This window comes from Macaca nemestrina, chromosome 7 (assembly GCF_043159975.1).
Source record: "Macaca nemestrina isolate mMacNem1 chromosome 7, mMacNem.hap1, whole genome shotgun sequence".
NCBI lineage: Eukaryota > Metazoa > Chordata > Mammalia > Primates > Cercopithecidae > Macaca > Macaca nemestrina.
In genome coordinates this window covers 146,062,272-146,085,363 of record NC_092131.1, presented here as the reverse complement: position 1 = coordinate 146,085,363, position 23,092 = coordinate 146,062,272, and the positions used below count along the sequence as shown (strand labels likewise).

At 36.6% G+C, this 23,092-nt stretch overlaps 1 protein-coding gene and 1 long non-coding RNA gene across 4 annotated transcripts in view; one reads left to right on the top strand and one right to left on the bottom strand.

Annotated features, from left to right (window-relative positions):
* The window catches only part of LOC139355422 (uncharacterized), an 86,329-nt gene extending 66,719 nt beyond the window's left edge, over window positions 1-19,610 (top strand). The window contains exons 2-3 of the long non-coding RNA XR_011606041.1: window positions 15,578-15,691; window positions 17,218-19,610. This is a non-coding gene — a long non-coding RNA (uncharacterized lncRNA). The remainder of the gene's footprint in view (window positions 1-15,577; window positions 15,692-17,217) is intronic.
* Window positions 235-23,092, bottom strand: part of LOC105489849 (regulatory factor X7) — a 163,889-nt gene continuing 141,031 nt past the window's right edge. For all 3 annotated transcript variants that reach the window (XM_011755042.3, XM_011755033.3, XM_071066804.1), the window contains exons 6-10: window positions 16,433-16,549; window positions 15,050-15,134; window positions 14,246-14,453; window positions 11,019-11,314; window positions 235-9,570 (exon numbers count right to left, since the gene is read on the bottom strand). In XM_011755042.3, coding sequence (XP_011753344.2) covers window positions 6,298-9,570; window positions 11,019-11,314; window positions 14,246-14,453; window positions 15,050-15,134; window positions 16,433-16,549 — 3,979 coding nt within the window. In that variant the 3' untranslated portion in view covers window positions 235-6,297. The remainder of the gene's footprint in view (window positions 9,571-11,018; window positions 11,315-14,245; window positions 14,454-15,049; window positions 15,135-16,432; window positions 16,550-23,092) is intronic.

The window sequence follows — 23,092 nt, the reverse complement described above, 5'->3', positions numbered from 1 at the left end:
ACCTCCAAAGCTATGAAAGGGTATTTTTCTAGGATCCTCTCCTGATTTACCAATCCCAATGAAAAAGAGATGCAGTTTGCCTTTCCTAGGGTATGTGGGGCATCCATGATGGTTTTAGCAATCACCATGTGACTCTAACAATTCCCAATCCTACTTAAAACCTTCTAGCAGCTATGTTGGCTAGAATTGGGATTTGTGTTGAGTGACAGGGACTCAAAATAGACTCAAAATAAGTGTGAGTTAAACCAGAAAGAAATTTATTTCTCTCATGTAAAACACATCCACAGGTAAGCAGTCAGGACTACTTGGGCAGCTTCCCTCCCAAAGTCATCAGGCCTTGGGCTCCTTGTATCTTGTTGCTCAATCATACTCAGCATGTGTCTTTAACATGAAGTCCAGGAGGGCTGCTTGAGTTATAGCCATCACATTTGCATTCCAGCCAGCAGAGAGGAAGGACAAGAACACTGCAAAAGAAGTAGCACCCAAACCTTTTGGTTACATCTCTTTGAGTACTTGGTAAATGTCTCCACCTAACTGCAAGGGAAGTTGGCAGCTGTAGCCTTTTGGTCAGATGGCTGTATGCTCAGCTAAAAATCAAGGACTTTTACAGTAAGGAAGAAGGGGAGAATGCATACTACTGATAAAAATCCACCTCTGCTATAGTGACCTCATTGAATCCTGCAAAGACATTCACTGTGTCTTTTTCATTATATTGCAAAATTTCAAAATGGCAGGTGTCTTCTCTAGCACCTTGTACAGAGACTGACATATTTTAGGCACTTTATCATCTCTTAAAAAAAGGTCCCATTTTAATTTTGACGAAATTTTAAGTGATTTAAATATAAATATGACTAGAGTATAACTGTATGAAATGTGCTTGAAAAGCTGTGTGGAAAGCAAAATTTTGTATTTAAATCTTCGTTCTTCTAATACATCAGGGTATTTCTACGGAGAGAAGGGAGGGAAAAGGATTCAAGTAATTTGGAGGAAAGTTACAAACTACAGGTAAATCTAAAAGCAACAAAAATGAAAAAGAATCGTTGACATATAAGGATGGGAGGTTAAAAAGAAATAAAGAACTCCACAAAAATCAAACTCAATTCTAAATTTAAAACCAGAATGAAAATTTCAAAGAAGCAACCAGATCACACAACTGCAGTAGGTACATTGTGAACACATATCTTTATAGCATAATGGTATGAAGTAGGATTTGAAATTAAGATAATCCTGGCTCTTCCTGTTATTATGTTACCTCCACCAGTTAATCTCTGAATTAAATTTTCTCACCTGAAAAATAAGATTCGCTAAAAATTGTTACAATGAGGACATGAGAATATATGCAAACTATTTAACACTGGGTCTAATGCAAAGAAATACTCTATATACCACAGTAATATCACTCTCATGATACATTTTATATGACTATCTTCTCCTCTCCAAGAATTAAGTACTTCTTAAAAATCAAATCTTCAAAAACGTAGTCTTTTTGTTTTCGTTCATTCTTCTAAGCAGATTATAGTAACAGGACTGGCCTACATATTTTTAAAATTTCAGATTGTGAAATATTGAAGTGATCCCATCCATAAATTTATAATTTTAATTATTTAAAAATTCATTTATAACAATGCATGTCAAAATAAATCTGTACTTCAGATTTAACAAAATAAAGTTTGGTCTCATGCTGTAGGAGCTGAGGCAACTTGCATTTATGATACTCAATAATACCTGATTTTTCAGCTCATAGTGGGAAGGCAAGATACCAGTTAACAGTTAACACCAGTAAACTTATACTTAGTTCAGAAGATTTCAAATTCTTTTCTTCTACATTGTGTATTATACATATTGTTGGCACTTAACAAAGAACATGTACTTAACTCTTTATGATTGTAAGCCCCTCAAAGGTGGGTACAAGATCTTATACATCTTACCTAGCTATTTTTTGCAGTGACTGCTACTGGTTGCCTCCCAAAGGGCAAGTCCCTAATACCTTCCCTAGGTGATGGAACTCATTTAAGATGAATGACTACATGCTCCAGGAAATGGGCCCCTCTCTTACCTATAACACATTAATTAAGGATCTAAGCTAAGTAATTGGCCTTAGGGTGAGCCTTTGTCTCATACAATGAGACTAACAGAGTGTGTGTATGGAGTGCTTAATGGAAGATTCTGAGATTTTTTTCTCTCTGATAAAAGGCTATGAGAACTGCTTACTATCCTGCTTGGGATGTTATGAGGGTATAACATCTGAGCTGTGGCAGTCATCTTGTGACCATGAGGTAAAAGACACAGCAAAGCAAAGCTGAAGATGATGGAACAGAAACACAGAAAAACAGGATCCAGTGCCTGTAAACAATAAACCATTCAATGAACCCTTGAACCTCCTATCTCTAACATTATTAAGCGAAAAGTAAGTGTCCTTATGGTTTAAGCCAGTGTTGGGTTTTCAATTACTTGCAACTAAAATCACCTCAGGTGTTATACAGTATTTTCACCCCCAGAATTTTTTACTGGTTGGCTCTATGCACTGGTTCTTATGTTTGCCTGCTCTGACATTTTACCCTTCCATGTCATTTAGCACTGAGGATCCTAACATACTTATTTTATAGTAGTATCTAGGTAGTTCATTACTTTCATTTTCTTGAGTGATTGCCTTTCTTAGGATTAGTTCCATTTTCAAGTACTTTTGAATGTTGATTTGCAGGCTCAGCTTGCATGGCAGCCTTCCTGCTCTTTACCTCTCCCTTCCTAATCTCCGCTCCTTTCCTTTTGTAATTGCTTCTACCACCTGTTCAAACTGAGGGCTCCAGATCTGTGGTGACAGTGGAACTATCACAGATCTACAAAGATCTATGTAAACAGAGGAGTAGGCTGTTTGACTCAAGATCTGTCCACAATATAAATTACAGTCCCAGGCACTGGTTGTTGTTGCTTCTCAGTTTCAAGAGTGAGGAAACTCCATTCAAGACCCTGATTTCATTACTTTGCAGGAGCTGACATTTCTGGCTACTTCAGTCTGCTTCCAGACCTATATAGCCCGGGTTCTGGCTTACAAATTCATTACACTTATCAGTTTGTTATTTCTGGTGCTTGGAAATGTCTATACTGCTTCTTAACACAGCTATGCTTTAAATTTTTCTCATTCTATTCAAAGCTCCAGAAATATACTTACCTAGGTACTCCATAGGCTAACATTTAAAAATAAACACTATGTGAAAGAGAAAAAGATGGCTTTTTGGACAACATAAAGTTCTGTGCCATGCACCATTCATTGGTAATAATCCTAAGTGAACAGCAGAGTTCTGATGAGTGAAATAAGATCTGTGCATTCTTCTGGATTAATAGCACACAGCAGATCAGCAGCTCTGTTCTGCCTTCTGCTGATTTTTATTCACTCCCTAAAGTTCATGACATCAAAGGAAGAATAACACTGGGTCTGTTTAAAAAATGTGTTGCCTATATAAAATATGTCCCATAAAACACCTTCAGATCCAGTCAGTTTAATATAAAATGTTTTTAATTGTTTTTGAAAACATTTAAAAAACAATTTTTGAGCACTTTTAATAAAAAAAGAGAACTGAAATGCTACCGCAATATTCAACTACTGTAGTTTCAGCAGGTACAACAGACAACAAAACACTGGGGAAAATTGACTTTTTGCACTAAATGAAACATGAAACAGGGCTTGTTTTTGTCATTTATCGTGTAGTAAAGCACATTATAGTACAAGACTATTATATGAACCTCAGATGCACTGCACAAAAAACACTTTCCTTCTTTTCAGTTCAAAAGTCAGTGCTTATTGCAATTATATGCAAAATTATTTACTTCATGAAGTCTTATGATAAACAGTATGCAAAATGTTTTAAACATCAAAACAATAAAAATAATCTGGAACAGAACATATTCAACAATAACTAAGCAGAATTAGTAAACATAAAGTAAATAACCTGTGAATAACTATGTTTGCCTGGTTAACACTGAACCAGTTTCAATACAGCGAAGAAAAAAAAAAAGAGTGGTTACAGGAATCCTAGTACTGTACAAGATAAGTCAGTAACACTCATGCACATTTTGTGATCATGTATTAACATGGTGAAGCAAACTAAACTTAATTCTTCCTGCTGTAATATTCTCATGTAAGAGAATAATAGAAATATCTCATTGAGATCAATGCACATTGCTACATAAGACAATTTTATCTGTCACTTTGATGACATTTTGTCTTTTCATAATGAAACACATTTAAAAAGTTTAATCTGTGGACTGTATTGGTTGCATTTATCCTAAGAGATGTGCCTACCACAGGTTCAACAAATTTAGTGCAATATATGAACCCCAGAAAGTTTGCTGGACGAATTCAACCAAATTTAAAGAGTTTGCTGCAATACTGTACAAGGGGTTAAAAATCCTCCAGTCTTAATATTTTTATCAAAAAAGATTTCCATTATTTTTATATTAGTAGGAAGCTAATAATGTAAACAAGGGATTAGAATGGCCTCAAAATCTCCTTTTCAGAGTATCTCATAAAGAAAGGCTCCCATCATTTGTTAGAAGAAATCACACAGTTTCCTTTGGGTATTGCATACTTTGGTGTGCAGTAGTGCTGTGTCTCAATGTACAGTGAAGAAATAACTAGCATCAAGAAAAAAATACCTAACAAATCATGAAATCAAGATAACAGCAAACAAACACACACAAATGCCAGTAACTAAGACATATCAATATATAAACCTCTGCGCCAACTCTAGCACCATTTTTAATCAAAATATGTTAATACCCTACCTTGCAAATTTATTGAACAACAAAACCTTATTAAACCCTTCAGCACATTTGCTAAATATTCATTGATTGTAGTCTTCTGATTGGCTTACTAAGGTAAAGGAAAGCTTAGCTAGGTTCAAGGTAGCATAGCAAATGGTTTTACGTTAGCTTTAAAAACAATGGCAATTTAACAATCTCTTTGAAAGTGATCTTGAAACTCACTTAAATGGAGCTTTCAACCAGTGAGTAGGTTTGTGTCAACATGCAACTCTATTAAATAATTATTCACAAAACAAAATGGGAGCCATAGAGAGAAACATTTTAAAACAAATCCTGAGTTCTTATTTTGCAATTGTGGTTATCACAATAAATAAATTAAGCAAGTAATAAAATGCTCCTCTTCTTCAAGTACTGTTGATATCCCCTTTGTTTCATCAGAGATATAAAGATTTGTGGCTTCAGACCTTAGGTGGTGAAATGTTTTTTGTTGTTTTTTATGTTATCCTCCTTCCTGTTTTTCAAAGGGATCCTATGATCAAACTACATTACTATATTCAGGAGTGAGGGAGTCACTGAGTTGAAGAGGAAAAAAAAATTATGGTGGAATATTTTAACGAAAAATTTCAAAGTAAATCTCAATTAGAATCTCAGTATGTACATGCAGCCATTGTGATGAAACTAAGAGAATGCTTTTGTTTTCCTTCTCATTCCCCTAACTAACAAATAATAAAACATAAAGCATTTTTCTAACATGCTTGTATTTATTATATTAAATTACAAATGCCTGGAGTTACATTTACTTGTTTTGTGTGTGCGTGCCTGCGCATCTATGTGTGCTAGCTCCATATTAAAATCAACATTTAAAAATAATGCAAGGTCACAAATATAAATGGCTACTTGTTTTTTTCTCTTAAAAATTTTAGTGCAGCTTTGCTTTCCTTAAAGTAATATTTAATTTTCCATTATTTTCTATTTAAGCCCTTCATCGTGGGTGTAAATGGTACTGAAGCCCCAGAAAGTCCTACAGAGATTTTTCATCCTACAGTAGCTCTATGCTTCAAGCCTAAATATTTTATAATAACCTGAATATTGTCCCTGTTTCAAGGAAGACTTTCTTGTCTACAGTTCACCTTAGCTATGATTTTATATCTAAAAGATAATGCCAACAACAAAACAGCCTATACCTAAAATTGATGGTTTATTCTGAGTTCTGTGCAGATCATCTGATGAAATGAAACTTATACAAAATAAAGATTGACTGCTCTTGTAACAGCTGGATAGTCAATCAATGTGAATAAATGGGGCATATTATAAAATTTAAAACCTAATACTTGTTCTTCTACAGCCTACTGTCTTTAGACACTTGTTAAGAACTGAGGCAAGTCTAACCATTTCCTACTGAAGAAACCACTTCTGCAGCAAACGCTTTTAAAATGTCACAATTAATAGTATTTCTGCTGCGGGAGGCACTTCCATTAAGACAAATACAATACATATGTCTTTAGATACAGTGTGCTACATATTATAAAACACAATTTAACCCAACATTTCAACAGTAGGATGGTCCTTGCTTTCTATCCATTCAAAACCTGATGAAGTCATAGAATTCATGGATTCACTGCAAATTTGTTGAAATAATGGGTCATTCTTTAATTCTTCCAGTGTAGCTTCATCATCTTGTCCCTGCTGACGACCTGGATCAAACAGTAGATTTGGGTCTAAAGTGTTCAAATCATTGATGCTGCCTGAGAGCTCAGAAGACAACCTGATATCACTAGAGAAATCAGATGCAGTATTAGTGAGATCAGATGCTACCTGACCTACCAGCTGCTGGTTGGTTTGCAAGCTGTCTCCACTCAACAGGTCTTTAACAGTGCTATTGAAATCTAACTGCTGCTCTCCAATTTCTGATTGTGCTTGATTATCTCCAGGAGAAAAATTGATCTGATCGGTGCTATTACTTTTGGTGAGGTAAGATGGTGTTTGGAATTCATAAACAGAAGTGCTGGAATCAATCATATTTTGTGGGTTGGCACTAGGAAAAACAGTGGAAGGTTCCAAAATCTGAGTGAGATTCATCCGGGCTGTATAATTAGAGGGCAGGTTGTTCATTCCCAAACCTCTCACTGCATCATCATTGTCAGAATCAAGTTTACTCAACAAAACATTGGTTATTTTTTTACTGTTTGCTTGCTTCTGAAGAGCGTTTGGGAAGGCTGTCTGCATCATGACTGTCAATGGAACTGACTGGCTTCTTTGAGCTATGTTGTTGGCACATGCATCTGTGTGAACATTTGTGAAAACAACTTCTGGGGTAACTGGACTTCCAAAGGGGGTCACATTAGATCGTGGGATATTAGATACTGGATAGAGGGTGCTTCCACTAAGATTACGTTGGCGATGAACAGCAGGGCTCACACTCCGGCATCTGAAGTTGCTGCTGGCAGACGAATTAGTTCCCTTATTATCAAGAGGGGCAGGGACTGCAAAACCCTCCTGTTTGTTGGTGTTATTTACAGTGGCACCTTGATGCTGCACAGGAGAGACAGGAGTCAAACGACCAAAATGAGTGTCATGATGTCTGGATTGAGACTGATAAGACTGTCCAGGCACAGCAAAAGCATGAGGTTTCCTGAAACGGTCTTCCACTAGTTCCTGATAGCTTGGGAGAATACCATGGCCCGAAACTGATGAATTACCAACCCCACTATACCCATTATTCATCCATTCAAGCTTGGTTTTGTCAGGGTGTGTGGCCATGGGTCTTTGCATCGGTTTCACAGGACTACTTGAGACAATGCTGGCATCATGATATGCCATACTGGAGCTTATTGGAGTAAATGCAAATGGATTCCTGCATTCAACAGGGCTGGGGGGGACACTACTGCTGCAGTTAGAATGTGGAGTACCAATGGGTGTATGTCGGCTACTTCCTAAAGCACTATCCACAGGTGTAGTCTGGGCTAGCCTGGAGCAAGGGCTCTCCCGTGATAGACTCTGAGATCCAGCAATCATTTCAGATGTTGGGGTTGGGGTTGGGGTTGGAGTAGGAGTGGGTGTGGGTGTAGGTGTGGGTGTGTGGATTGGAGTGCCATTGCTGTGGATTGGATGATAGAAGTGGGTGCTGGAGGTGTGAGATGACATTGGAGCTCCTGGAGTTACTGACTGACTCTGAAGGGTCATTCCCAAACAGTTGCCGTAAGAATGAGAATTGTTCATTGACATTTGCTGCTCCATAAGCACCAGCTCTTCCACAATACTATCTTGTGTAAGTTCATCATCAAAAGGAAAGTAGCTTTCATTTGTCTGGGAAACAGAAGGTTCAAACTCCTTCAGTTCAGATTGCAGAGGTAACTGATCTGAAGAATGTGCTTGTATTTGATTTAAAGAAGATTCCTGTATCTGGCTATGTAGCTGCTGGCTATATGTGTCCTGTGGCATTCCTTCTAATTCCCACACAGACTTCTCTAAGTCATTGATATCAGAGTGCTCAGGAATTGTCATAACACTGATAGCTTGCTGTTGTTCACAGCTGGCAGATATCAACTCAGAATCCTTAGTGATTTGTTGCCATCCATTTGGATTAAAGCTGCCAACTGACTTTGAATCACTGTCCAAGAGAAAGACACTTCCTTCAAGTTTTACTTTTATATCTGGAGATGATGACGGGGTTGTTTGCTGTTCCAAAGCTGAATCACTGATAACAAGGGTAGAAGAATTCAAGGGTTGATTTGCTCCTATGTGTGAACTGACATTTACTGATACCTTGCTAGGAATCTGAGCACCTGCTGTTGAACCTTCTGTTTTCCCTGAATGTGGAACCTTTTGGTCCTTCTTAACACTGCCTTGTTTCTGCCCTTCTATGGTAGCTGCTGAAAGCTGTTCCACAATTGGTTTCTTTACAGGAGGCACCTGGGTCTCTTGCAATGTAGAAGACAGTCGTTTTCTTGGACTTTTAGTGCATAATTTAGGGTCTTTATTGATTGAGTCACCATTAGATGGTGAACTGGTGCTGGTGAAAGTTAAGTTCTGAGAAGCAACTGATAGAGTGATAGTGCTCTGATTATTGCCTGTTGACGTGCCTGGCAGAATTTCATTACAGCGACTTTTACATTTGGTCCTCTGGTCACAGACCTTAGTTGCTTTTATTTCAATGACACCTTCATTTGAAGGTTTCTGCAGTACTCCGTCTGTATTACTTTTCTGCCCCAAAAGGGCACTAGGTGTTTGGGGAGCTTTAGCCTCATCAGAGTTCTCTTGGCACTGTACAGGATGCTCATCTGATGATGTTTCGGGTTCCACTTTGACTTCCACAGCAGATGTTCCCCCCGCACTGCTGGTTCTGGACCCAGGAGACTGAAGTGACACGACAGAACCATTCTTGATCTGTGGAACACTCCTTGATTCTTCTGCCGTTCCTGTAGCACTGCTGACTGAGGCAGAATGTTTAAGCGGGGTGTTACTGTTGCTGGGTGTGAGGGATATTGTTGTCATTTTCACCACGTTTAGAGAACTCATGTGTGAAGCGGGTACAACGGCAGTTTTGATGGGACTACTAGTAAAGAGGACAGTAGTTGGAGAGCGAATGGTGAGTGCACTGGTGTTGGCTGGTTTGGGTAAGATCTGAGGGTAACGGTGCCGGGCAGAACGATCCCCACCAGGACTGGCTGGAACGTTCTGGGGAGTCTTTGGTGCCTGTTTCACAGACTGCATGTGCTGAGTGACCACCTGTACATTGAGGGGAAGAACTTTGCCGTCAGAAGAACTCATTGGACTCGGTGAAGTTACCAATTGCCTAGTCCGCTGGACCTGTTAAAAGACAGCAAAAAATCAGATTTAACAGGTCTAGGCTGTAAATAGTAATTCATGTATCTGTATATACTTTTAAGGCATTCATTAAATGTTAATGTTAAAAAGAAAAAAGTTCCTATGTTAGAAGAGAGTTCTAGACCAGGTTCTACACAATCAGACACATAAATACAACAAATGCAACCCTAACGCATTATAATTAAAAAATATGTAAGAACATCATTAAGTCACTTTTCAGTTAACAAGACTAAAAGCTTCACACTTGTGAAGAATATTTGCTGAAACAATGATTTAAGGGGGTTACCGGAAGAAGACATAAAATCTTGAAGAAACATATAACTGTAAAGGTTACCTACCAGAATCTATGCTAAGATGGCTCACTCATAGGGGAAATTGTCTTATAAATGTGTCTACCTTAAACGTCTGTAACTAAACCACTGCAAATAAGATACAACTAATATCTACCCCAGTTTGCCCTATGGTGAACAGTGTAGTTACCATGTATTTCATATTTTAATAACATGATAATATGAATAAGAAAAATGATAAAATATTTCCTAAATATTATCAATAATAACATAAAGTACCAACTTACTCTCATTTTAAAAGTCCCTTCATCATAACCTCAGTTGTGTGAGATAGAAAAACAGGAGATTGTTTCCTTATCTACAACTAGAGGTTAATAAACTAGCTAAAGAATTTGGCCAAGGTTCTAGTCCTGTATCCGATAAGCCATGGATAGGCCTACATTTAGTATTATCATTACACAATAGAATTTTGTTCCACCTGAATGTAAAAAAGAAAAGCGTTTAACTTTTAAATAAAGTTTGCAATTAAATTATCTTGGCTTGGCTGGGTGGGTTGGCTCACACTTATAATTCTAGTACTTTGGGAAGCCAAGGCGGGTGGATCACTTGAGATCACGAGTTCAAGACCAGCCCGGCCAACTAAAAAATACAAAATACAAAAAATACAAAAATTAGCTGGGTGTGGTGGTGAGTGCCTGTAATCCCAGTTACTTGGGAGGCTGAGGCAGAAGAATTGCTTGAACCCAGGAGGTGGAGGCTGGAGTGAGCCGAGATTGCGGCACTGCACTCCAGTCTGGGAGACAGAGAGACTCTGTCTCAAAAAAAAAAAAAAAAAAAAAAAATTATCTTGGCTCAGCCAGGGATGAAACAACTCTAAAAATGAGAACTCTTACATAAAGCTCTGAGTGGTTATGTGCATACTTTGTATGTCTTGGATCTTTATATTTTCTATAATGTTTCATAGCTTACTTTGTAATCAACAATATACATCCTGACTGAAAGACTGAAGGGGAATCTTCCTGTAGTCACAAAACCAGTTTGTGGCTACACTTGTACTTGCCTTCTTTTCATCTGCCACTTTTAAATAAACAATTGATTTCCCACCATCCCAATAAGGCCAAATACTATTTAATTAATTACCGGAATGGGACTAGGGACAGCTGCCACAACGATACCAATAGGTTGAGGAGAAAGGATTGAAGGATTTCCATTAGGAAGATTCGTTACTCCATTGCTTGTAGCACTTTCTGATTTTTTTGCTGCGGATTCTCCTGGCAAAGGGGATTGTAGTTTCTGTTCTTGCTGCTTCTTCTGGATTTTCCGTTGCAACTGCTGTTTAGCATCAATTGGAGATGGCAAAGTCTTCACCTGAGGCTGAAAGGAATTACTTTCAGCTGTTGGTATAAAAGCAGAAGGCTGGGTAATTCCTTTAATTCCTGAAAATAAACAGAAAGGAAAGCTAAAATAAATTCCTTTATAGAAGGCAGGTTCCTTTGAATTTCTTTGAAAATGTAGCCATCTACTGGACAAAGCAACCAAAATTTTAACTCACAATTTCTGTATAAAGCATTAGACTTCGAATTTATAAACAATTGTCAATATAGCTTTGTCATCTTATAATATGGTTCAGCTCAGGTGATAGTTTCAGTTAAATCAACAGGATTTTAAACACAGTAGCTATATCATAAATGTGCAGAAGCTAAGATAAATGCCAACACAGCATTTTTACATTTTCTCAAAGGTCAGTAAATTTCCCTCCCCCATTTCTAATCAGAAATAAATACATGTATTTTCATGACTTTAATATTTAGCCCATGAGGGGCATTCAATAATTCCATACATATTTGCTGAAGCCACTCCCCATAATGGAAAAAATTTATATGGAGAAAACAGTTTTTAATTCTACCAGAAATTCATGGAAATAGGCATTATTATTATATTGCTACTATACAATTATTCCTGTATGACCTAGAAGAAATTAAGCAGCAGAATTTCTTATTAAGACTAACGTTAAGATATTCCAAAAAAGTGTCACTGCGAAAACCTTTAAAACAGTAAGATAAAGACTAAAAAAACTGACAAAATACGCAAAATACAAATTTTAGGAAAAATGGATCATATAATAAAATGTTTAAAAAGCTCATTTCAGATTTAGGGCATGGCATTGAGATCATTAGAAAGTAAGTTGTGGGCAATAAAAACAATGAAGAGAAGAAAGGGGAGGAACAACTATCCTGCTGGTACACCTTGGCCTTTAAGTCTTTTCTTTTCCCCATCTCAATTTCTGCTTTTCATCATTCTAATTAACAACAACTACTTGGTGTGGGGAGCAGGAAATAGAGAATGAGGAAGCTATAACTCTCTCCCCACACTTGATAATGAGGACGATCTGTTGAACCCCCAGCCCCTTTTAAAAATCACGATTTTTCCTCTCAAATCCAGCTGGAATTGTTTTGCCCCTTCCCGACCCCAAGCCTCAGCTCTGGCTTCTCAGCACCTGCACCCCGGAGAGCCTCTGCCAATGGCTCACAAATTGGCTGTCTTACCTTCCTGCCAGGGTTTTTAGATAGGAATGAGTTCCAAGCAGCTGACTTACAAAAGGACATTTGTAACACAACCTGTTCTTAATATGGAGACTATATTTATAAAAAACCAAATTCACCTTCAAAGGATGAAGATTAGTCTACTATCAAAGGTCTTTTTTGAAAAATATAGTAAGGGGCTGAGATCAAAATTTTGAGAGACATTCTAAAAATGTTCTGAGTAATGATACAGTTGGTAAAGTGTTTACCCTCTCAGGCTGATTGCTTTCAAAAATGGAGTATCTTTTTTATATATGTAATTTTTAGTACTTTTGTTTAAAAAACTCACACCTTTATTTAACACTTATGCCTTAAAAATTCATTCATTCAATTCATTCAATATTTCCCTCAGTTAGACTTTGCAAATGAGAGAAATAGGAAAGAGATGTTTCTTTTCTCCATGATACCTCCTAAATCCTCCATCTGTTGAAGTTCTCTTCTAGATGTCGGCAGGGATAGGAGAAAGAGAGCAGAGCAAACTGAAGGGTTCGCTCCTTTTAAAGCTTATTCTACCATATGACATTATGACATAATTGAGTGAAGCTGGGCTTTGTAGACAGACAAATCAGGATTCAAATCCTGGCTCCATTACTTACATGCCCATGAACAAGTTAACTGACCTCTCCAAGTCTATAAATTGGGAATAAATATCACCTATCTCACAGAACTGCTGGGGGAATTAAATGAGGTAACATATGTGAGCTATTTAGCTCAATAAGGCTGGTCAAGCATTCTCCTGCTGGTCAGTATAATGAATAAACAGATTTAGGTCATACAGTTTAGATGTAGACAGGAAAAACTATATGACATTATTTTTCTGAAATGGGTCTTCAACTGACCACAAAATGAGAGGTTACACACATATACATCCCACATACTAAATGTAAAATTAGAAGAAAGCAGACTCATTATTAATGTGTAAAAGATACTAAACAAACAAGTGAAGTTAATTAAGAGACTATAATTCTGGCCAGGATAAGTCTATTGTAGATTTTAAAATATTTAGAATTAACACTTAGAAGGACAGTCATTGGAAAAATAAGTCTCAGATCACTATATCACTGCATTTTTAATAGACATCATAATTTTCTAGAATAATTTATCCACTCTAGGTTTATAAGGTATAACTGAAATAAGATATTTTAAAAAATTCATCAGAACTGATATTTTACACAACTATTAACTTAGGAGGGAGTCATTCTAACAAGACTGTCAATTCCCAAAACTGTCGATTCCAAAAATTCATCTTTGAATAAAAATAGTCATATGAATGCACAGTAAAAAACATCACTTGTTATTTTATAGTAAGCCTTCGTACAGTGTTTTTTTTTGAGACTCAGTTACCTGTCACAGTGTGGAAAGATAATTTTATTTATAAGCATTAGTTTTTGGAATAGGAATCTAACAAGTAATTTAAAAATTTAATCGTATTTTTTTACTTCTAATATTTATTTAGATACACATATATGTACATATAAAAGTACATATAAACACATTCTATAAATGTAAAAATAGCAATGGAAAAATTAATAACATATCGGCTGGAGAATCTAGTTTTATATGCCAGCAAAGCCATCTATAGAAACATAGCATTAAGCTTTATAATGAAAGGATTATTATTTTCTTGGCTCAACAAACCCATCTGAATTTAGTGTTAAGTGGAGTAAGAGTGAACCCATACAAGTACTAAAAGGATGAAGTTCTTTGATCTAACTCTTCTTTTGCTACCAATTCTAAATACAGTAATACCTGTCAGTTTTTAGCTTGTTCACAGTAATGTCGTACCTGGTGGTGCTGCTGCCATTACAGTTAGAGCTGCCATTGACTTGGTGCCTATATAGTGACTTTTTACAAGGAAGCGGGCTAATTCCAAGACAGTGTCAAATGGTTGGCTTAACACTTTCTGGGCCCACTCACACACAAGACGGCAAGCAGAAGCGATAACTTCTTCATCAATATTTTGAAGCTGCCCAGAAGGTTCAGCTCCTTCCAACTAGGCAAAGAAAAGGAAACGTTAACTTGTAAAAGACCAGAGAAATTAAATTGAAGCACGTAAAAGATACGTATTCTTAATTAGAAGATATAATCTAAATCTGTGCGTTAAAGTAGTATGAATTGACCCACTGGCAGACATACAAGAGCTCTGCAAATAAGGGACTCATACCCACTAGTGCACAGCAGTCAGCAGCCTTGCGAATATAACATTTTAAATGGTTTTTAAACATACAAGACTGATATTTTGAATCTTTCTAATGTCAATAAAACTATGCCAATAGCCACATATTTTTTCTAAAATTCCTATAAAACATTACATGATGACTGACTTTTTCCTCTTGACTATACACACATATAGTCAATATATATTTTGGAAATATCGAGAAATCAGTAACTTTGAAACTTTGTTCCCCCAAATTTCATGCTGACATAGGTCATATACACTAACATTTTTCAGTCACTGTGTGATTTTTGTTTTTTATTATTATTTGTAAAAGGCACAGTTGCTAGCCTTAACCAAATGACACTTTGCAGGATGCATTTTAATGTTGATATAAAGGTTTACTTATTAAAAAGAAAAGGCTGAATTCTTACCCCATCTCCAGTTTTGTGAAAGTCAAGGTTGGGCAGTGTTGGCATATGAACAAAAGCTTTTTTTCTTAGTCCACTGTAGCAATATGTAATATACAGTTAAGGTCCAAATATTCAAAATTAAATGAATTGCTTATACAGGTAACACTTTAGAAGTAACCATATATAAAATGGAAATAAAATAAACATGATATATAACATCTACTTTCTGAAATCTTCAGTAAGAAAAACCTTAATATTAAAAACTTGGGACATTTTTACTCTTGTGAAACTGAAATACCCTTTCAGAATGTTAAATACTACTCTCTTAAATGAAAGGATTCTCATCTGTTATAAATTTTATGAATAAATGTTCCTAATATGCTGTGCCAGCCACCAGTAACAAACAGGTCAGAAGGAAAGGAATAGCCAGATGGAAACCTGGCACAGGGATGGGAAACTTTAGCCCAGGGCACTGGGACAAAAACAACTCTTAATAGTGTCACAAGGGCTTTAACCTTTTCGTTTCTCTTTTTCCACTGAAACATACAGGATTATCACCTGTAACATGCCAAGGACACATCAAAACATTTTTGTTTGCATTTGGGAAGCAAGAATATATCACGCAACAAGTGGTTAGAGAATACCTGGAACCATTTTAGAAAAGTAAGTTTCTTCCCTTCCCCTTCCTCTCTCATCTCCTCCCCTCCATTTTATGCTCTGAAAAAAGGACAAGAGCTAAGGAGGGAGAAAATGGATGTAATCCTAATATGATACAGAGATCCTCTATTTTACAATCTTCTTCTAAAAGGAGAAATAACTATAATGAATTCTTAATTTTAATGTCCTTACTTCTGTTGGCTCCTAAGTATTTCTCCATCACAAGAAGGACCTTTTCTATACTCTGGCTTTAATTTTAACACAGGCTTTAAATGGATGGCTGAAAAATATTTGTACTGAAAGATTAGTGTTTCTGTTAAAGTTCCATAAGTTTTTGTTTTTTTTTTTTTTGCCAAGGAGATCCCCTATGTTTATAAATTAAAGGAAGAAAAGATGATAAGCTAGCATCTTCCTCCACTTTTGTTCATATAATTGCTGAACATATAGCAGGCCTCAAAACTTCTTACTGTTAAAGAAGATCAGACCATTAAGAACACTTTACATTGATAGAGTAAGATAAAATCTATCACAATTCTAATCTATGAATAAACCATTATTTGCTATTTCTCTCATAGTGTGATAAATACCTGTGAAAGTTACATTAGCAATTATTCTACTAAATGCTTTCGAGTTGGTTTAATTTGAAGTTTATTTCTAAATAAAGTTGCCAGTTGAACTACAACAACAGATGTTCTATAACAAGTGAGAACATAGAGATATTACTAAAACCATTCTGGTAAAGGATATTTAGATTTGCCTCTTGTGCCCAAACGACGTGCCTTCATGTTTGGAAAGACGTTTTTCATGATCTTTCCAAAATCAGCAGCACTTAATGGATGGTAACCAAGATTGTCACAATAGCTCCTGCAAAAGAAGGAAGGACCAATTTAGAGTGACAGAATTCAGAATTATATTGCGGGGTGCTATTTCAATACAATTTGATCCTTTTGACAAAGTGAAGCAAAGGATCTTTCAAGTCATTTACCACAACATCTGTGATCATCACTCTTTGGTGATGCATGTTAACTCAGGTTTAGTTAGCTGGCTTCACCCTCAGGGTATACAGTCCTACTTTCAATAACATTCACAAATCTTGCAGGAAGATATAATGTTGGTACAAAGTTTTTGAATTACAATCCCAACCAGCGCTCATAAATGAATATATCCAGCTCAGCCAGTAGGACTGTAAGGTTCCACATACGTTTCAGGCTCACATACTGGGATAATTTCCAATATACACATCATGCACATCAGACAGAGATAATACTACTAGATGGTTTAAAATTTAGAAATGTGATATGTTTGAACTAAAAGGGACCCTACGAATACACCAACACTCTCATTTTACTGATAAGAGAAAAAACAGGCACAGGGAGAGGTTCCAAAGGTCCTAGTGTTCTCCTCCTTCCACCCCCACTATCCCTAGTATTGCCAGGAAAAAAGTTACTTTGTAAGACAGTAACTTCAAGTGGGATCAGGAGACACACCAAGTCTTAACTACTACTGGAATCAGGTGTTCTGTTTTTCTCTAGAGCTGCCAATCAGAGGTAAAATGTCAATCCTCTACCAGTTCAGCAGCAGACCAAGGCCACACCTCATTCTGGCCACCAAGGCCTTTGGGAGAACCACTACCTGGGAAATACGAATGAAGAGGAAGCCAGAGTAATTCTCTTTGTCCCCGCCTCACCTCTCGTTTAGCATCAACCAGGACAGCTTCTTGATGAAGTCATGCAGAAAAGAAATGAAAACAACTGGAACACATGGTGGGCAGGGTGTAATGGAAACGAGGACTTGGGTCTTTTTGTAGATTGCTGAATGTCCTGATAACATCCCTAAACTGACCTGAGCTCAAGAAGTTAAGTTGGGAGAGACTCAAGAGGAGGCAGAGACCCTTGGGAGCCTTAATACAGAGAGAAAAGGGGTAGGTCTGGAGACAATGGTATTTCTCTTGTTTGTTGCTTCCCTATTCCCACAGCAAATCCTCCATATCCCTGGGGGTTAGACGGGAAGGAGTAGCCCAGCAAACACATCACCAACAATGCTACCAGAAGAAAGGGAACTAATGTGTACTGAAAGTTTCCTATACAGGAAGTATTAGCAGCCTCATATTTAAATTGAGACTAAATTTGATACTTTGAGGGCTCAGGGGGTCTTGCAAGGTTGAATGTACAAAGTGAAGAGGTAACTACTTTTGGGTGCTGACAATGGAAATGAGCTGCATCAAATCATAACAATTTCAGAAGCAAGTTAAATTAGTTGTTTATGGTTCAAACTGGCACAAAAAGTAAGTTAGAATGAGGCTCTTTTGCACCTCAGGGACTTGACCCATGTTGGTTCCTCTACCTGGAACATTACTTTTCTTATCTTTCAAGTCTCTGCTTAAATTTTATGATTTTTGAAAGGATCTTTTCTGACTAAAGCAGTGTCCTCATGCCACACCCTCATCATGTTCCCTATCACTGTAATCTGTTTCTTTTCTTCGCATGAGTTACAATTACATAACAGTGAATTTATTTGTCTTCTCCATCACACTAAGTTCAAGCAGGGCAGTGACCATATCTATTGGATTAACCAGTGTATTCTCAGCACCAGGAACAAGATTTATGGGTCATATGAAGCCCATCTGTATATAAAACTATAATAAACATTAAACAAACACATTAAAAGACTTAAAACAGCAAAGAAGAAACATTGCCCACCCCCCCACCCGCCCTGGCTCCTAGGAAAACACTGGCAGAAATGGACCTAAAAAACTGAAATCAAATAAAGAGAGGAAGTGTAATGAGACATTTGAGAGATAATATATCCATTCTATTCTCCCTCTGTTTCAGATTTTGATTTTTTTTTCATTATATGAGTAAACCAAAATTTTTACTTTGGCAGAAGGGGTAAGATAAAGGTTGGCAAGAGAAGTAATGTTAAGTATCATTGACCTAAAGACATAAAGTGAGCAAAATTAATATAGTGAGTTTATTTGGGTCAAGGTTGAAGACTGTAGGCTGGGAAATGCTGAGAAGTGCTCCAGAGAATGAAGGAGAGGCTCATGTTTTTAAAGAAAAAAGGACAAATTAGGAGAGGGGGCAATTACAAAAGTTGTTTGTCAAGAATTCTCATTGGTGTACAGAAATAACTGATTAGTAATTGGCTATACATTGTTGAACTATAGGGTATGAGTTATGGTGCCTAGCATATGGCATTGTTAGGTTAGTTTAATGGTTACTTGGTGGTGACAGTCTAAAGTCCATACAGCAGACAGATTACTTAGCTCAAGGAGGGGAGTGAGAGATGACTACTTTCACATTTTAATGCCCCCACTGGGCCTGGTAATTTAAAAGAGCTCATGTCCCTCAGATAAAAAGTTTCTTGTCTTTCTTGGTATCTAGATGACCAATGCCAAATTTGTTTTTCAAATACAATTTATATTGTGTGGTTATTTCACAAAATCATCCAATTCCATCTGGTTTTTGATACTTATTCTACCTTTTGGAAGGATAAATTATAACAACCTATTGTCAAATACTCTGGTGGATAAAAGTACTTTGTAGACATATAAATAGCTCAAATTATTTCCCGAATCATGTCAGAAGAAAACCGCCTATGATTCAAAACTTTATGCTTTGATAACTCATGTCAAACAGAAAATAAAGAGGGCATCAATGTAAAAACAAGAACAATATCTAGAATAGATTCTCAATTTCTTTAATTTTGTGAAATGTTAGAATTGAAAAAATAAATCAGAAGTTGTATAGTTCAACTTCCTGCCAGATGTAGAAATGGTCATACTCCTAAATGATGGGTTACCTCAACACTAACACTTCTTTGATGGGGAGGACTCTTTATTGTGAGGTGGCCTATCCAATTTTCAGTGGTTATAATTTTTAAAGAAAAAGAATTTCAATAGGACACCTTTCCCCTGATTTTCTCTGATTTAAAAGAATCAGATATTCAATCATTCTTTTAAAAATCTAATTTAGTATTTACATAACATTTATTCATAATTTTGTGCTATATAACAAACCATTGGTCATTCCAGGCCATGTGGAGATCTTAGTTAGTTTACATCTCATTTTCTTGCTTAATAACTTTAACTGCAGGTTGACCATGCAAAATACGGTATCAATTAACTCTTAACTCAGTGTCAGATTATACTTATGCAAGACTCAAAAAAGGGTGAGGAACAGAGAATGTTCTGTTCACGCAATCACTAACATTCTAATGTCATTTTAAAAATGAAATAATTGTTTTCTCTTGCTCCTTATTTAAAAGTATGTTTTTAAGCCTGAAATTAAGCCTAATATTCAATATAACTATGAACACATCACTCAAAATCCATGGTAACAATTCAGTCTTTAATATTCATTCATGACACAAATTTAATTTTACAAGTTAAAGGTAAACATTGTTTAATGGTACAAAAATATAAAGAATGAATCACAAAAGATTTGTGGTAAAATATAGTCATGGGATACCTAACCATACCTGACATTTTTTGAGAGCTTTCTTTGTGTTAAATCATTTAATCCTCTCAACAACCTTAAGACAGGTAGTTTTATTAAACCTATTTTATAGATGAGGAACTTGCACAGAGAGGTGCACTAATCCCTTTAACAGATGAGGTATTTTTATTGTAATTAATAACTATAAGCATAGTGAATGAATAAAGAATCAAATAGCAATAAAAAATGATGCAGGCGATATCGTCACTGATCCCACAGATAAAACAATAAAAAATGATAATAAAACAATAAAAATGATACAGGGGATATCGCCACTGATCCCACAGAAATACAACTACCATCAGAGAATATGATAAACACCTCTACACAAATAAACTAGAAAATCTAGAAGAAATGGATAAATTCCTGGACACATACACCCTCTGAAGACTAAACCAGGAAGAAGTCGAATATTTGACTAGACCAATAACAAGTTCTGAAATTGAGGCAGTAATAAATAGCCTACCAACCAAAAAAAGTCCAGGACCAGATGGATTCACAGCCAAATTATACCAGAGGTACAAAGAGGAGCTGGTACCATTCCTTCTGAAACTATTCCAAATAATTGAAAAGGAAGGACTCCTCCCTAACTCATTTTATGAGGCCAGCATCATCCTGATACCAAAGCCTGGCAGAGACACAACAAAAAAACTTCAGGCCAATATCCCTGATGAACATCAATGCAAAAATCCTCAGTAAAATACTGGTAAACTGAATCCAGCAGCACATCAAAAAGCTTATCCATCACCATCAAGTCAGCTTCATCCCTAGGAAGCAAGGTTGGTTCAACGTACGCAAATCAATAAATGTCATCTATCACATAAACAGAACCAATGACAAAAACCACAAGACTCTCTCAATAGATGCAGAAAAGGCCTTTGAAAAAATTCAATATCCCTTTATGTTAGAAACTCTAAATAAACTAAGTACTGCTGCAACATACCTCAAAATAATAAGAGTTATTTATGACAAACACAGCCAAAATCACACTGAATGGGCAAATGCTGGAAGCATTCCCTTTGAAAACCGGCACAAAACAAGAATGTACTTTTACCACTCCTATTCAACACGGTACTGGAAGTTCTGGCCAGGGCAATCAGGCAAGAGAAAGAAAGGATATTCAAACAGGAAGAGACAAAGTCAAATTGTCTCTCTTTGCAGACGACATGATCCTATATTTAGAAAACCCCATCGTCTCAGCCCAAAAACTCTTTAAGCTGATAAGCGACTTCAGCAAAGTCTCAGGATACAAAATCAATGTGCAAAAATCACAAGCATTCCTATACATCAATAATAGACAAACAGAGAGCCAAATCATGAATGAACTCCCATTCACAATTGCTATAGAGAATAAAATACCTAGGAATACAGCTAACAAGGGAAGTGAAGGACCTCTTCAAGAACTACAAACCACTGCTCAAAGAAAAACTGAGGACACACACAAATGAAAAAACATTCCATCCTCATGAATAGGAAGAATCAGTATCATGAAAATGGCCATACTGCCCAAAATAATCAATGCTATTCCCATCAAACTACCACCGGCATTCTTCAAAGAATTAGAAAAAACTACTTTAAATTTCATATGGAACCAAAAAAGAGCCCACATAGCCAAGACAATCCTAAGCAAAAAGAACAAAGCTGGAGGCATCATGCTACCTGACTTCAAACTATACTAAAAGGCTACAGTAACCAAAACAGCATGGTACTGGTACCAAAACAACACACATCAATGGAACAGAATAGTGACCTCAGAAATAAGACTACACATCTACAATCATTTGATCTTGGACAAACCTGACCAAAAGAAAAAAAAAAAAGGCAATGGGGAAAGATTTCCCTATTTAAGAAATGGGGCTGCGAAAACTGGCTAGCCATATGCAGACAACTGAAACTGGACCCCTTTCTTACACCTTATACACAAATTTACTCAAGATGGACTAAAGACTTAAATGTAAAACCCAAAACCATAAAAACCCTAGAAGAAAATCTAGGCAATACCATTCAGGACATAGGCATGGGAGAAGATTTTATGAAGAAACTGCCACAAGCAATTCCAACAAAAGCTAAAATTGACAAATAGGATCTAATTAAAGAGCTTCTGCACATCAAAAGAAACTATCATCACAGCGCACAGACAACCTACAGAATGAGAGAAAATTTTTGCAATCTACCTATCGGACAAAGGTCTAAGATCCAGAATTTACATGGAACTTAAATTTACAAGATAAAAACAACCCCAACAAAAAGTGGGCAAAGGACATAACAGACACTTCTCAAAAGAAGACATTTATGCAACCAACAAAAATATGAAAAAAATCTCAACTTCACTGATCATTAGAGAAAAGAAAATCAAAACCACAATGAGATACCATCTTATACTGGTCAGAATGGCAATTATTAAAAAGTCAAGAAACAACAGATGCTGGCAAGGATGTGGAGGAATAGGAACACTTTTACACTATTGGTGGGAATGTAAATTAGTTCAACCATTGTGGAAGACAGTGTGGAGCTTCCTCAAGGATCTACAACCAGAAATACCATTTGACTCAGCAATTCCATTACTGGGTATATACCCAAAGGAATATAAATCATTCTATTATAAAGACACATGCACATGTATGTTTACTACAGCACTATTCACAATAGCAAAGACATAGAACCAACCCAAATGCTCATCAATGATAGACTGGATAAAGAAAATGTGGTACATATACACCATGGAATACTATGCAGCCATTAAAAGGAATGAGATCATGTCCTTTGCAGGGGCATGGATGAAGCTGGAAGCCATCATCCTCAGCAAAGTAATGCAGGAACAGAAAACCAAACACTGCATGTTCTTACTAGTAAGTGGGAGCTGAACAACGAGAACACATGGACACAGGGAGGGGAACAACAAACATTGGGG